The sequence below is a fragment of the Saccopteryx leptura genome, unplaced genomic scaffold (genome assembly GCF_036850995.1).
Source record: "Saccopteryx leptura isolate mSacLep1 unplaced genomic scaffold, mSacLep1_pri_phased_curated manual_scaffold_16, whole genome shotgun sequence".
Lineage (NCBI taxonomy): Eukaryota > Metazoa > Chordata > Mammalia > Chiroptera > Emballonuridae > Saccopteryx > Saccopteryx leptura.
The window spans coordinates 61,438-75,669 of record NW_027095698.1 but is presented as its reverse complement, the minus strand read 5'-3'; the positions used below and the strand labels follow the sequence as shown (position 1 = coordinate 75,669).

The window sequence follows — 14,232 nt, the reverse complement described above, 5'->3', positions numbered from 1 at the left end:
ATTCAGACAGAGGAGGTCCAATTACAAAAATATCCCAGACCCTGAGTCGATTTATTCTCTATTATTTTTCAAAATATTTAACAACTACTTTTTGTAATGTATAAGTATAGAGAAAAAAGAAATATTAGAAATATTTAGACCAATAACTTTTTCAGTTTCAGAATGTTTTGTCTCTGTTTGTTGCTGTGTCATACATACACTGCTTGCCGGAATTAGCATTTACTTGTGTTTTGCTGATGAAATATTGTTCTACAAATAAAAATGACTAAGTACTTTCTTCTTTTTTTATAGGTGGAGAAACTCTTGATGAATGTGGATTAAAATTTCTTTTGGCTGTTCGACTTCATACTTTTCTTACAACTTCTCTCCCAGCTTATCGAGCTCAACTTCTTCACCAAGGTAATTTTGGTAGTAATATTTTAAAAGGATGTAAGGCTAGAAGAGAAGAAGAAAGGCTCGAGAATGTTTAAGTTTGCTTTAGCTCAGATATGATAATGATGACAAATTTAACACATTCTAAGTTTTCTTAATTTATTTTTAGAAATGTTCACTTGTACTTAAAAAGATAGTGGAATATTTGGGGTAGATGGAAGGAGTTAATGAATAAAGAAATATGTAGCAATTGGTCAATTGGATATTCTATGTTGTATTTCAAGGGCATCATACATTAAATCCCAATTAGTGTCACTTTATTCTCTTTAATTTTTTTTTCCACAGAGACAGAGAGAGAGTCAGAGAGAGGGACAGATAGGGATAGACACACAGGAAGGGAGAAAGATGAGAAGCATCAGTTCTTCATCACAGCTCCTTAGTTGTTCATTGATTGCTTTCTCATATGTGCTTTGACCAAGGGGCTACAGCAGAGCAAGTGACCCCTTGCTCCAGCCAGCTACCTTGGGCTTCAAGCCAGTGACCTTTGGGCTCAAGCCAGCAACCATAGGGGTCATGTCTATGATCCCACGCTGAAACCAGCAACCCCTCGCCCAAGCTGGTGGGCCTGTGCTAAAGCCAGCAACCTTGGGGTTTCAAACCTGGGTCTTCTGTGTCCCACTTCAATGCTCTATCCACTGTGCCACCCACTGCCTGTTCAGGCTATTCTCTTTAATTTTTTTTTTTACATTTTTTTTCTCTCTTTTGACATTTATCTAAATTCAAATCTTTCTTCAAAATTTGAATAACATTTTTGTTACAGAAAATGATACATATTCAATTTTTAATTTTTACAATAAATGAGTACTCCCAAAAGTACTGTTAACATTGATGTGTATTTTAGATATAGTTTAATAACATTTCACTTACTGTTAGATACTGTTAATCAGGACTTTTAAAGTAACAGAAATAGTTAAGTTTCAGGTAACTTAAATAAAACAGTATATTTAATGGCTCAGTGCCCTGGAAGTACAAGAGTAGAGCTTGCTTCCAGCAGTATTGGTTCTACAGGTTTAAATGGTGTTATTAGGACTCTACTTGTTAGTCTTTGTTAACTGGTCTCTGTGTCCTACTTTTTTTTCCTTTCTGTCTGTTTCTCTTTTTGCTTCCTCCTTTTCCCTTTTCTTCCATTTACTTTTATTTATGAAAATATTGAACGTGGTTGAGAGATAATAGGAATTTTAAAGTAATATAGCATAATAGTCCATTCACAACATATATTTTATTTAAAATTTTTATTTATTTCCATTGACTTGGGTATAGTGAAAATTTCAGATTCTTTGGCACTGGATAATTAAAAATTTCAGTCCATTTACATCAAAACCATATCTTATAATTAATCTTTGACTTCACCCAGTAATACTATACAAAATGTACTGTGAAGAGAAAATAGAAGCTGAACAATTAACATCCCATTTAGTGCTAGTAGGTTGAAAGAATTGTTGAAAGCCCTGGCCAGTTGTTCCAGTGGTAGAGTGTTGGCCCTGCATGTGGACATTCCAGGTTTGATTCCCAGTTAGGGCACACAGGAGAAGCGACCATTGCTTCTCCACCCCTCCCCTGTCCCCTCTTTCTTCTCTCTCTTTATTCCATTCCCACAGCCATGGTTTCATGTGAGCAAGTTGGCCCCAGGCACTGAGGATTATTCAGTGGTGGCCTCACCTCAGGTGCTAAAATAACTTGGTTGCTAAGCAATGAAGCAACAGTTCCAGATTGGCAGAGCATCACCCAATAGGGGGCTTGCCAGGTGGATCCTGGTCGAGGTGTCTCTCTGCCTTCCTGCTTCTCACTTAAAAAAAAAAAAAAGAAAACAAATTAAAAAAAATGGAAAGAATAGTTGATACAAATGATGCTTTTTAAATAAAATAAGTACCTTACTAATACGGTGATTATAGGGGTAATAATACTTATTATGTGCCAGGTATTGTTCTAAATGCTTTAACAATATTATTTCTTTTTAATCCTCACAACAATATAATAAGGAAGGTTCTGTGATTATTCACACTTTATAAATGAGAAAATTGATGAAACAAGAGACTAAGAAACTTGTCCAAAGTTACACAGTTAGGGATGGAGCTGGAATTTAATATATACATTCTAATTCTAGAATCTTCAGGGTTTTTTTAAATATAAAATAAAGTTTGTTATTTGTAATATATAAGCGGCTCATAAAAATATGAAAGATCAGTATCCTTTTATAGGCAGATAAATGGCCAATATAAATGACAAAAAAAATTACAAAGAGTAAGAAATGCTAGGATAAATTCTGTGTTTTACTAATTAAGGAAACTGAATTAAAAATAATAATAAGGTGACAATTTACTCTACTGTCAAAAGTAAAAGAAAAAAATCCAATATAAGGTTAATAATGGGTAAAAAGGTACTTGAACATTGGTTACAGTACTGAAAACTGAGTAACCTTTCTAAAAAGCAAAATGGGAATATTTCTGTTAATCCCACCTTACGGATGAAAAGAAAGTTTTTTTAAAAAAAACCCTTTTTTTTGGAGACAGGAGGGGAACGAAATGACAAGTATCAACTCAGGCTTGTGTATCACTTTAGTTCATTGCTTTTCATATATGCCTTGACCTGGGGCTCTAGCTGAGCCAGTGACCCCTTGCTCAATCCAGCCACCTTGGGCTTCAAGCCAGTGACCTTTGGGCTAAGTCAGCCACCATGGGATCATGTCGATGATCGCACGCTCAAGTTGGCAAGCCTGCACTCAAGTGGGATGAGCACATACTCAAGCTGGCAACCTCAGGGTTTCAAACCTGGGACCTCAGTGTCCCAGGTTGATGCTCTATCCACTGAACTACCACTGGTCAGGCTAAAGGTACTTTTTATATTTGTACTACTTATTTTTAAAAATCTAGATATAAGTCAAATGTCCCAAATAGAGGGAATAAGTTATTGTGAAAACACTGATATTTTAATGTGGTAGAATGTTGAATTGCTAATAAAAATAAATTTATGAACAATGTATACTAATGGAAAAGAAAAAGCAAATTAAAATAGTATGAAAAGCCCTGGCCGGATGGCTCAGTGATAGAGCGTCGGCCTGGTGTGCAGGAGTTCCGGGTTTGATTCCTGGCCAGGGCACACAGGAGAAGCGCCCATCTGCTTCTCCACGACTCCCCCTCTCCTTCCTCTCTGTCTCTCTCTTCCCTTCCCATAGCCAAGGCTCCATTGGAGCAAAGTTGGCCTGGGTGCTGAGGATGGCTCTGTGGCCTCTGCCTCAGGCGTTAGAATGGCTCTGGTTGCAACAGAGCGATGCCCCAGATGTGCAGAGCATCGCCCCCTGGTGCGTGTGCCGGGTGGATCCCGGTCGGGCGCATGCGGGAGTCTGACTGCCTCCCCGTTTCCAACTTCAGAAAAAAATAAAATAAAAAAAACATTGAAATAGTATGAAAAAATTTTGATATGAATCATTATAGTCTTAAGTTCTCACCAAGCTATTAAATCTAGTTGGTGTTTTTTTTTTAATTCATAGAACTAAATCTTCAGTACAAATGTTGGCCAAAGGAAGATGAGAATCAGCTTTAAAGAAGAGTCATACCTTAATAGAATAATACCTTTTTTCATGTTTTCTAAGAAAAAGTCATGCGTAATAGCTAGAGAACAAAACTACCCAGCATAGTGGCATTTGCCATAGCATTTTTTAATCTTTTTAAGAATATACATTTTAATTATAGAAAATATATGCTCATTGTAAAAAAATATTGAAGTGAAAGAATGTTTTAGAGAAGCAAGCAAATAACCCATATTTCCTCCAGCCCTAAAGAGTTAATTGTAACTTTCTGAGTCTCATAAAGTTTAGACATTTTTATTGCAAATATGGAACAAACATTTCTTTTTTTTTTATAATAATTTTATTTTTTTAATGGGGTGACATCAATAAATCAGGATACATATATTCAAAGATAAAAGTCCAGGTTATCTTGTTGTTCAATTAGGTTGCATACCCACCACCCAAAGTCAGATTGTCCTCTGTCACCTTCTATCTTGTTTTCTTTGTGCCCCTCCCCACCCCGTTTCCCTCTCCCATTCCCCCCTCCCCCCCGTAACCACCACACTCTTATCAATGTCTCTTAGTTTCACTATTATGTCCCACCTACGTATGGAATAATACAGTTCCTGGTTTTTTCTGATTTACTTATTTCACTTCGTATCATGTTATCAAGATCCCACCATTTTGCTGTAAATGTTCCGATGTCATCATTTCTTATGGCTGAGTAGTATTCCATAGTGTATATGTGCCACATCTTCTTTATCCAGTCATCTATTGATGGGCTTTTTGGTTGTTTCCATGTCCTGGCCACTGTGAACAATGCTGCAATAAACATGGGGCTGCATGTGTCTTTATGTATCAATGTTTCTGTGTTTTTGGGATATATACCCAGTAGAGGGATTGCTGGGTCATAAGGTAGTTCTATTTTCAGTTTTTTGAGGAACCACCATACTTTCTTCCATAATGGTTGTACTACTTTACATTCCCACCAACAGTGTATGAGGGTTCCTTTTTATCCACAGCCTCTCCAACATTTGCTATTACCTGTCTTGCTAATAACAGCTAATCGAACAGGTGTGAGGTGGTATCTCATTGCCATTTTGATTTGCATTTCTCTAATAGCTAAAGAAGATGAGCATCTTTTCATATATCTGTTGGCCATTTGTATTTCTTCCTGGGAGAAGTGTCTATTCATATCCTCTTCCCATTTTTTTATTGGATTGTTTGTTGTTGAGTTTGATGAGTTCTTTGTATATTTTGGATATTAGGCCCTTATCTGAGCTGTTGTTTGAAAATATCATTTCCCATTTCGTTGGCTTTCTGTTTATTTTGTTATCAGTTTCTCTTGCTGAGCAAAAACTTCTTAGTCTGATGTAGTCCCATTCATTAATTTTTGCCTTCACGTCCCTTACCTGTGGAGTCAAATTCATAAAATGCTCTTTAAAACCCAGGTCCATGAGTTGAGTACCTGTGTCTTCTTCTATGTACTTAATTTTTTCAGGTCTTATGTTTAGATCTTTGATCCATTTTGAGTTAATTTTTGTACAGGGGGAGAGACTGTAGTCCAGTTTCATTCTTTTGCATGTGGCTTTCCAGTTTTCCCAGCACCATTTATTGAAGAGGCTTTCTTTTCTTCATTGTGTGTTGTTGGCCCCTTTATCAAAAATTATTTGACTATATATATGTGGTTTTATTTCTGGACTTTCTATTCTGTTCCATTGGTCTGAGTGTCTATTTTTCTGCCAATACCATGCTGTTTTGATTGTCGTGGCCCTATAATAGAGTTTGAAGTCAGGTATTGTAATGCCCCCAGCTTCATTCTTTTTCTTTAGGATTGCTTTGGCTATTCGGGGTTTTTTATAGTTCCATATAAATCTGATGATTTTTTGCTCTATTTCTTTAAAAAACGTCATTGGAAGTTTGATGGGAATTGCATTAAATTTGTATATTGTTTTGGGTAATATAGCCATCTTGATTATATTTATTCTTCCTAGCCAAGAACAAGGTATATTCTTCCATCTCATTATATCTTTTTCGATTTCCCTTAACAATGGTTTATACTTTTCATTATTTAAGTCCTTTACATTCTTTGTTATGTTTATTCCTAAGTATTTTATTTTTTTTGTTGCAATCGTGAAGGGGATTATTCTTTTGAGTTCGTTCTCAATTGTTTCATTGTTGGCAAATAGAAAGGCTATTGACTTCTGTATGTTAATTTTGTATCCTGCGACCTTACTGTATTGGCTTATTGTTTCTAGTAGTCTTTTTGTGGATTCTTTGGGGTTTTCGATGTATAGGATCATATCATCTGCAAAAAGTGATACCTTTACTTTTTCTTTTCCGATATGGATGCCTTTTATTTCTTTGTCTTGTCTGATTGCTCTGGCTAGAACCTCTAGTACCACATTAAATAAGAGTGGAGAGAGTGGACAACCCTGTCTTGTTCCTGATTTAAGGGGGAAAGCCTTCAGTTTTGTGCCATTTAATATGATAGCTGATGGTTTATCATATATGGCCTTTATCATGTTGAGATATTTTCCTTCTATACCCATTTTGTTGAGAGTCTTAAACATAAAATTGTGTTGTATTTTATCGAAAGCCTTTTCTGCGTCTATTGATAAGATCATGTGGTTTTTGTTCTTTGTTTTGTTGATATGGTGTATTACGTTAACCGTTTTACGTATGTTGAACCATCCTTGAGATTCTGGGATGAAACCCACTTGATCATGATGTATTATTTTTTTAATATGTTGTTGTATTCGATTTGCTAGTATCTTGTTTAGTATTTTAGCATCTGTATTCATTAGAGATGTTGGTCTGTAGTTTTCTTTTTTTGTGCCATCCTTGCCTGGTTTTGGTATGAGGGTTATGTTGGCCTCATAAATGTGTTTGGAAGTATTGCTTCTTCTTCAATTTTTTGGAAGACTTTCAGTAGAATAGGAACCAAGTCTTCTTTGAATGTTTGATAAAATTCGCTGGTATAGCCGTCAGGGCCTGGACTTTTATTTTTGGGGAGGTTTTTAATGGTTTTTTCTATTTCTTCTCTACTGATAGGTCTGTTTAGGCTTTCTGCTTCTTCTTGACTCAGTCTAGGAAGGTCGTATTGTTCTAGGAATTTATCCATTTCTTCTAGATTGTTGGAATTTAGTGGCATAAAGTTTTTCATTCTATTCTACAATAATTCTTTGTATATCTACGGTGTCCGTGGTGATTTCTCCTTTTTCATTTTCGATTTTGTTTATATGAGTTCTTTCTCTTTTTTCCTTGGTAAGTCTTGCCAAGGGTTTGTCAATTTTGTTGATCTTTTCAAAGAACCAGCTCCTTGTTTTATTAATTTTTCTATAGTTTTCTGTTCTCTAATTCAATATTTCTGCTCTAATTTTTATTATCTCCTTTCTTCGGCTGGTTTTGGGTTGTCTTTGTTCTTCTTTTTCTAGTTCCTTAAGGTGGGAAGTTAAGTGGTTCACTTGGGCTCTCTCTTGTTTGTTCATATATGCCTGAAGTGATATGAACTTCCCTCTTATCACTGCTTTTGCTGTATCCCATAGATTCTGATGTGTCGTATTGTCATTTTTATTAGTCTGTATATATCTTTTGATCTCTGCACTTATTTCTTCTTTGACCCATTCATTTTTTAAAAGTATGTTGTTTAGTTTCCACATTTTTGTGGGATTTTTTTCCTCTTTTTTGCAGTTGAATTCTAGTTTCAAGGCTTTATGATCAGAAAATATGCTTGGTACAACTTCAGTTTTTCTGAATTTGCTGATGTTGTTTTTGTGGCCCAAAATATGTTCAATTCTTGAGAATGATCCATGTACACTGGGGAAAAATGTATACTCAGTCACTTTGGGATGAAATGTCCTGTAGCTGTCTATCATATCCAGGTGCTCTAGTGTTTTGTTTAAGGCCACTATGTCTTTGTTGATTCTCTGTTTGGATGACCGATCTAGAGCCATCAGCGGTGTATTGACGTCTCCAAGTATGATTGTGTTTTTGTCAGTTTTTGTTTTAAGATCAGTAAGTTGCTGTCTTATATATTTTGGTGCTCCTTGGTTTGGTGCATATATATTAAGAATTGTTATGTCTTCTTGATTCAGTGTCCCCTTAGCCATTATGAAATGACCATTTTTGTCTCTGAGTACTTTTGTTGTCTTGTAGTCAGCATTATCAGATATGAGTATTGCTACGCCTGCTTTTTTTTTGAATGTTATTTGCTTGGAGTATTTTTTTCCAGCCTTTCACTTTGAATTTGTTTTTATCCTTGTTACTTAGATGAGTTTCCTGTAGGCAGCATACAGTTGAATTTTTTTTTAATCCATTCTGCTACTCTGTGCCTTTTTATTGGTGAGTTTAATCCGTTTACATTTAGTGTAATTATTGATACTTGTGAGTTCCCTATTGCCATTTTATATCTTGCTTTCCGTTAGTTTTGTGTCTTGTTTGATCCTTCTGTTTTGTTTTTCTATCTTTTGTTTTTATTTGGTTATATTCCATACATCTTTCCTCTGTTGCTATCTTTTTTATCTCATGTGCTTCTGTGGTGGTTTTTTCAATGGTGGTTACCTTTGAATAATGAAAAGGGTCCCTACCCAGTTCATTGCAGCGAACTATTTTGTGAGTACTTTTGCACTCCATCGTCCTTTGCTACTGTTAATCTCCATCTTCTCCCCCTCTTTCTTTTTGTTCTTGTCACAGTTTAAATTTGGTTTTATTGTGTTCTTCTTGGAGCTTTTACTTGTGGCTCTGTTTTTTTTTTGTTCTTTGTATCTGATTGGAGAACCCCCTTTAGTAATTCCTGGAGTGGGGGTTTTCTGATGATAAATTCCCTCATCTTTTCTGTATCTGTGAATGTTTTTATTTCTCCTTCATATTTGAAGGTAGCTTTGTTGGGTATAGTATTCGTGGCTGAAAGTTCCTCTCTTTCAGGACTTTAAATATTGGGGTCCAGTCTCTTCTAGCTTGTAGAGTTTCTGCTGAGAAATCTGATGATAATCTAATGGGCCTTCCTTTATATGTTGTATTCTTCTTTTCCCTGGCTGCCTTGAGAATTTTTTCTTTGCTGTTGGTTTGTGTCAGTTTCATTATGATATGCCTTGGAGTAGGATTGTTGGGGTTAAGAAAACTCGGAGTTCTGTTTGCTTCTTGAACTTGAGGCTTTAGTTCTTTCCACAGGCTTGGGAAGTTCTCATCTATTATTTGTTTGAGTATGTTTTCCATTCCATTTTCTCTCTCTTCTCCCTCTGATATACCTATTATTCTTATGTTATTCTTCTTGATGGAGTCAGATAATTCTTGTAGGGCTATCTCATTTTTTTTAATTTTTGAGTATCTTTCTTCTCTCTGTTGTGCCTCAAGTTGCTTGTCTTCTATTTTACTAATCCTCTCTTCTATCTGACCTGTTCTATTAGCTAAGCTTGTTACTTCGTTTTTCAGCTCGTGAATTGAGGTTTTCATCTCTGTTTGATTTGTTTTTATAGTTTCAATTTCCTTGGACATATATTCTTTGTGTTCATTGAGTTGTTTTCTGAGCTCCCTAAATTGCCTTTCTCTGTTTTCTTGTATATCTCGGAGGATTTTTAGGATTACTATCTTGAATTCTCTGTCATTTAGCTCCAAGGTTTCCAATATATTAAATATTTTCTTTATAGATTTTTCCACATCTAGCTGTGTTACCTCTCTTTCTTTTGTATCCATGATATTCTATTTTCTCTTCCTTAATGGCATCTGAGGATGGTTTTGTTGATGGTATTAATGAGATTTAATAAAGAATAAAAAGTTAAAAAAATAAAAAAATAATAAAAAATTAAAAGTCGAAGAGTTTTTTTTAATTAATAATGAAATAAAGAGAAATAAAATAAAATAAAAATTTTAAAAAAAGGAAATTATTCCCCCCCCTCCTTTTTTCCTCTCCTCTCCTCTCCCCTCTTTCTTGAGAAAATCTTGTGGTGAACTGTGAATTATAACAAACAATGCCTGTGATGGAGAGCCTGAATTGGGGAAAAGTAATAAAGGGGTAAAAAAAAAAAAAGAAGAAAAAAAAAGAAAAAAGAAAAGAAAAAAAAAGAGCATATGGACCCACAAAAAGCAAATAAGGAAAAATTTTGGTCAAGAATAAAATGATTTGCTTTTAGGTGTTGGTTGTCTAAGAGTTATGATGAGAGGAATAAGAGGAAAACAGAAAAATGGGGGGACAAATTAAAAAATTACTATTGTATTTATTGGAACAAGAACTAGATAAAATGGAGAGCCAGGGATGGGAGCACTGCTAGTGAGTTAAAAAGGTGAAGAAAAAAACCCCCAAAATGCCACAAACGTAAGTTTGAGTCCCAGATAAGATAATTTGTTTGTTATTGAGGTTTCAATGAGAGGAGATGTAAAGGAGAAAGGAAGAAACTAATATAGAGGGAGAAAAGAAAGAGAGAGAGAGAGAAAAAAAAGAGGTAACCACTAAAAGAAGAAAAAAGAAAGGAGAGAGAGAGAGAGAGAGTTAAGGGTTTTGGAGTGCAACCCTCATAGAGAGAAAGGAAGAGAAGAGAAAAGATAATGGGAGATGTAACACTTATGGGTAGTGTAGTTCAAGGAGAGGAGAGAGTAGTTCAAGGAGAGGAGAGAGTAAGACCGGCAGAGAGTTAACCGGTCAAATTGGAGGAGGAAAAAGAGTTTCAAGAATGAAGATAAGAGAAACAAACGAACTAATATAATAAAATGGGATAGGTTATAAAGTCTGCAGATTATTCTTGATTTTGAGAGGTTATCTTCTTGCTTTTTCTTTTCTCTCCCTCTTCCTGGTCAGTTACTCTGTACCCCGGGTTCTGCCCCTTTGGCACGCTCAGGTAGAGGTTTGCAGTTGATAAGTCTCTATGGCAATGTCATGTATTGTGCTTTAGTCTCGTTGGCAGTTGAGGCTCATTAGCATTTATAGGCTCCGACAGTGAGAGAGTCCGTGTTCCTGGAGCCTTTCTCCTAGTCTTTCCTTCCTCAATTAGTAGCCTGATAATCCAGCTATGGGGTTGCTGCTGCCTCTGCCTGGATAGTAAGAGGCTCAAAGAGCGGGCAACTCCCCACTCTATTTCCACTCAGCACAGGGCTCTGGGTAAGGCTCAGTCAGTCAGAGCTGCTAGCATAATCAGGTGGGCTTTCCGCCCACTGAAAGACCTCTGGCTCTGCCACTCTGTCCGGTAACACAGGGGGCGCCCACTTTCGGAGCGCTTGGAGGAAACTCTCACTCACTGTCTGCGCGCGCAGACCAGGATATCCAGCCAGCAGTCTCACGCTCTGAGTGAAACCCCCAACCACAGGGAAAAGTTGCAGCGTTGGAATTGAGTCTTGCTCCGTCCCCGTGCGCGGCTTTTGCAAGGCACTGGGGCAGCCCGAGATTCCGCTTTGGAGCACACAAAGGCCCCTGACTCTGCCCCTCTGTGCGATAACACGGGCGCACACTGCCAAGGCACTCGGAGGAATCTCTCATTCACTATCTGCGCGCGCAGATCAGGATATGAGGCCGGCCGCGTTTCCCTCCGAGTGAAACCCCCTCCAGCACGGAAAATCTCCACCATTGGAATTAGTTCTCACTCCCTCCCGTGCGTGGCTTTCCCAGGGCGCTGGGGCTGCCCAGAGACTCTGCCCTCGGCCCACAGAAAGGCCTCTGACCCTGCCTCTCCGTGGGGTAACACGGGCACCCACTCTCGGGGCCTACGAAGAAATCTCTCACCTACTAACTGCGCACACGCCGACCAGGAGACCGGGTAAAATGGCCACCCCGCTTGTCTTTCTTTGTTTGGGTTTGGCGCGACTGTTAGCTTGTATTGCCCGGGTTGCCACAGGATCAGTTTTTCCTCGGCTTGGATCTCCGTGCCACAGCCTGGTTCGGCCGTTAGTGCCGCGGCCTGGATCTATTCAACCCCTTTGCCCGCCTCAGTTTCTATATTCACAGTTACCAGAGAAAGCCGCCCTGTTTAGGTTAGTGAGGAAGGCGGAGCATTTCTTACTCCCTATTTCCTTCGGGTTTTGGTTATATATTTAGCCAATTTTTCACTCGACCATACCTTTGGGTGTATTGCGAAGCATCTGGAGGCTCCAAGTATAGGTTTTTCTGTTTCTGGTTGAAGATCTTGTTGAGTTTTGGGGGAGATTTATTGGTATCACTTCCTACCCCGCCATTACTCTGACGTCATCCCACCAAGAAAATCGCAAACATTTCTGATAATCATTATTTTTTATATTTCTTCAGGCCTGTCTACTAGTCATTTTGCCTGGGCATTTCATTCAGTAGCAGAAGAAGAACTGCTGAACACGTTGCCAACAATGCAGAAAGACAATCCCACTTGGTCTGAACTGAGAGCCATGGGTGTGGGATGGTGGGTTCGGAATACCCACGTCTTACGCAAATGCGTAGAAAAGGTAAGTACGTATGTTATGTTAGTGTCAAAAATATGTATTTAGGATCTTTCTTTCAGTGATATTTCATATTTTCTCTCCTTTTATTCTTTTAATTTGAAGCAGTAATATCATTTTAAATAGTCTTTATATTTGAAAATATGTTAATATAATATTTTAAACTTTATATTCTAATTCTTAAATTGCTAGTTGATGCATTTATTTAATATTATATGTCTGAAATTTACAAAATAATGTGTATACATGTTTAGAAAAAATAAAATGGTACAGAAGAGCTTGTAATGAAAAATAAAGTCCTATTCTCACCTCTCTGTCTCCTTGGAGGCCACCACTATAAATTATCCTTCTCAAAAGAATTAGGGGATATCTCAGAATGAATATGAAGCGATAAAACATCCCCTAATTTTTGTGAGCAGTATATTTTTATAATTGTTAAATATACATATTTGTAATATACAGGTGCATGCATTTATATACATATATATATATATACATATATATATATGTATATATATATATATATATATATTTTTTTTTTTTTGTATTTTTTTGTAGCTGGAAATGGGGAGAGACAGTCAGACAGACTCCCGCATGCGCACGACCGGGATCCACCCGGCATGCCCACCAGGGGCGATGCTCTGCCCACCAGGGGGCAATGCTCTGCTCCTCCGGGGAGTCGCTCTGCCGTGACCAGAGCCACTCTAGTGCCTGGGACAGAGGCCAAGGAGCCATCCCCAGCGCCCAGGTCATCTTTTGCTCCCATGGAGCCTTGGCTGCGGGAGGGGAAGAGAGAGACAGAGAGGAAGGAGGGGGGAGGGGTGGAGAAGCAAATGGGCGCTTCTCCTATGTGCCCTGGCTGGGAATCAAACCCTGGTCCCCCGCATGCCAGGCCGATGCTCTACCGTTGAGCCAACCGCCCAGGGCTTACATATTTTTTAATGTTATTGAAAATTTATATAGATAATGTGTGCCAGTTTTATATATGAGGAAAACTATATATTTGTTCACTTAAAAATGGTTTCTGTGAAAAAAAAATGGTTTCTGTGAAATTTTGACTTATATTTTCTAATTATAGGTGGCCAAGGCATCCTTTTATAGAAAGAACAATCCTTTAGATGCTGCCATTTTTTACCTTGCAATGAAAAAGAAGGCTGTGATTTGGGGATTATACAGGTAGGTGAGAAAACTGTACTTCAAAATGGAAAGTTTTTCATAAGGAGTAAATGTATGAAGTAAAGATTTGTTTTTCTGGTTAGTGTGATTCATGTAGATTCTTTGTTATTTTTGTATTTAAGGAGAGATTTCATAGGGAAGAAGCCCAGGTGTTATCCAGAACAGAAGATTTTGATGAGGCTATTTTATCAATAGTTTGTTCTTAGGTTTTATCAGTCCAGAAAAGATTTTTTTTTTTTTTTGCTTATTTTTAAGAATTTCTTGTGACACTCCTACAGAACAAAGAACTAAACCAGATATTTGCATCTGGAGCATGGAAGATAATTGGTGGAGTCTGGAACAGGCATCTACCTTGTGCCCTATAAAAGCTCCTATGCCAAGCTGTCCTCCTAAACTGCCCTCTGCCCGTGGGCCCAGATCCCATAATTGAACTTGAGTCATTTAGGATTTTTTCTTTCTCGTTTGTCCTCAGCAAGACTTGGTGAACATGATTACCATTTGTTTTGGGTTTTGTTCCAGATAAATCCATATGAACAGCAGCCTTTGGAGAAAAATCATGGTACTAGCCAGTTTTACAAGAGACTAGATCTCTTAGGATTCTTTTCAATCAGTACAGATTCTTTAGAGTTTGATCATCCAAGTGTTATCCTTAGGTTCCAGTGGAGGTTAAGGATGTAAATGGTGAAGTCACACAGAAGTTAATATAAAGTATACATTTCACATGG

At 37.5% G+C, this 14,232-nt stretch overlaps 1 protein-coding gene across 1 annotated transcript in view; it reads left to right on the top strand.

The window, feature by feature from the left end:
- LOC136386839 (dmX-like protein 1) overlaps positions 1–14,232 on the top strand; it is a gene marked incomplete at its 3' end in the record, with an annotated part of 92,212 nt that overhangs the window by 20,134 nt on the left and 57,846 nt on the right. Inside the window, 3 exon segments of the mRNA XM_066357966.1 lie at positions 292–399; positions 12,168–12,337; positions 13,410–13,507. Coding sequence (XP_066214063.1) covers positions 292–399; positions 12,168–12,337; positions 13,410–13,507 — 376 coding nt within the window.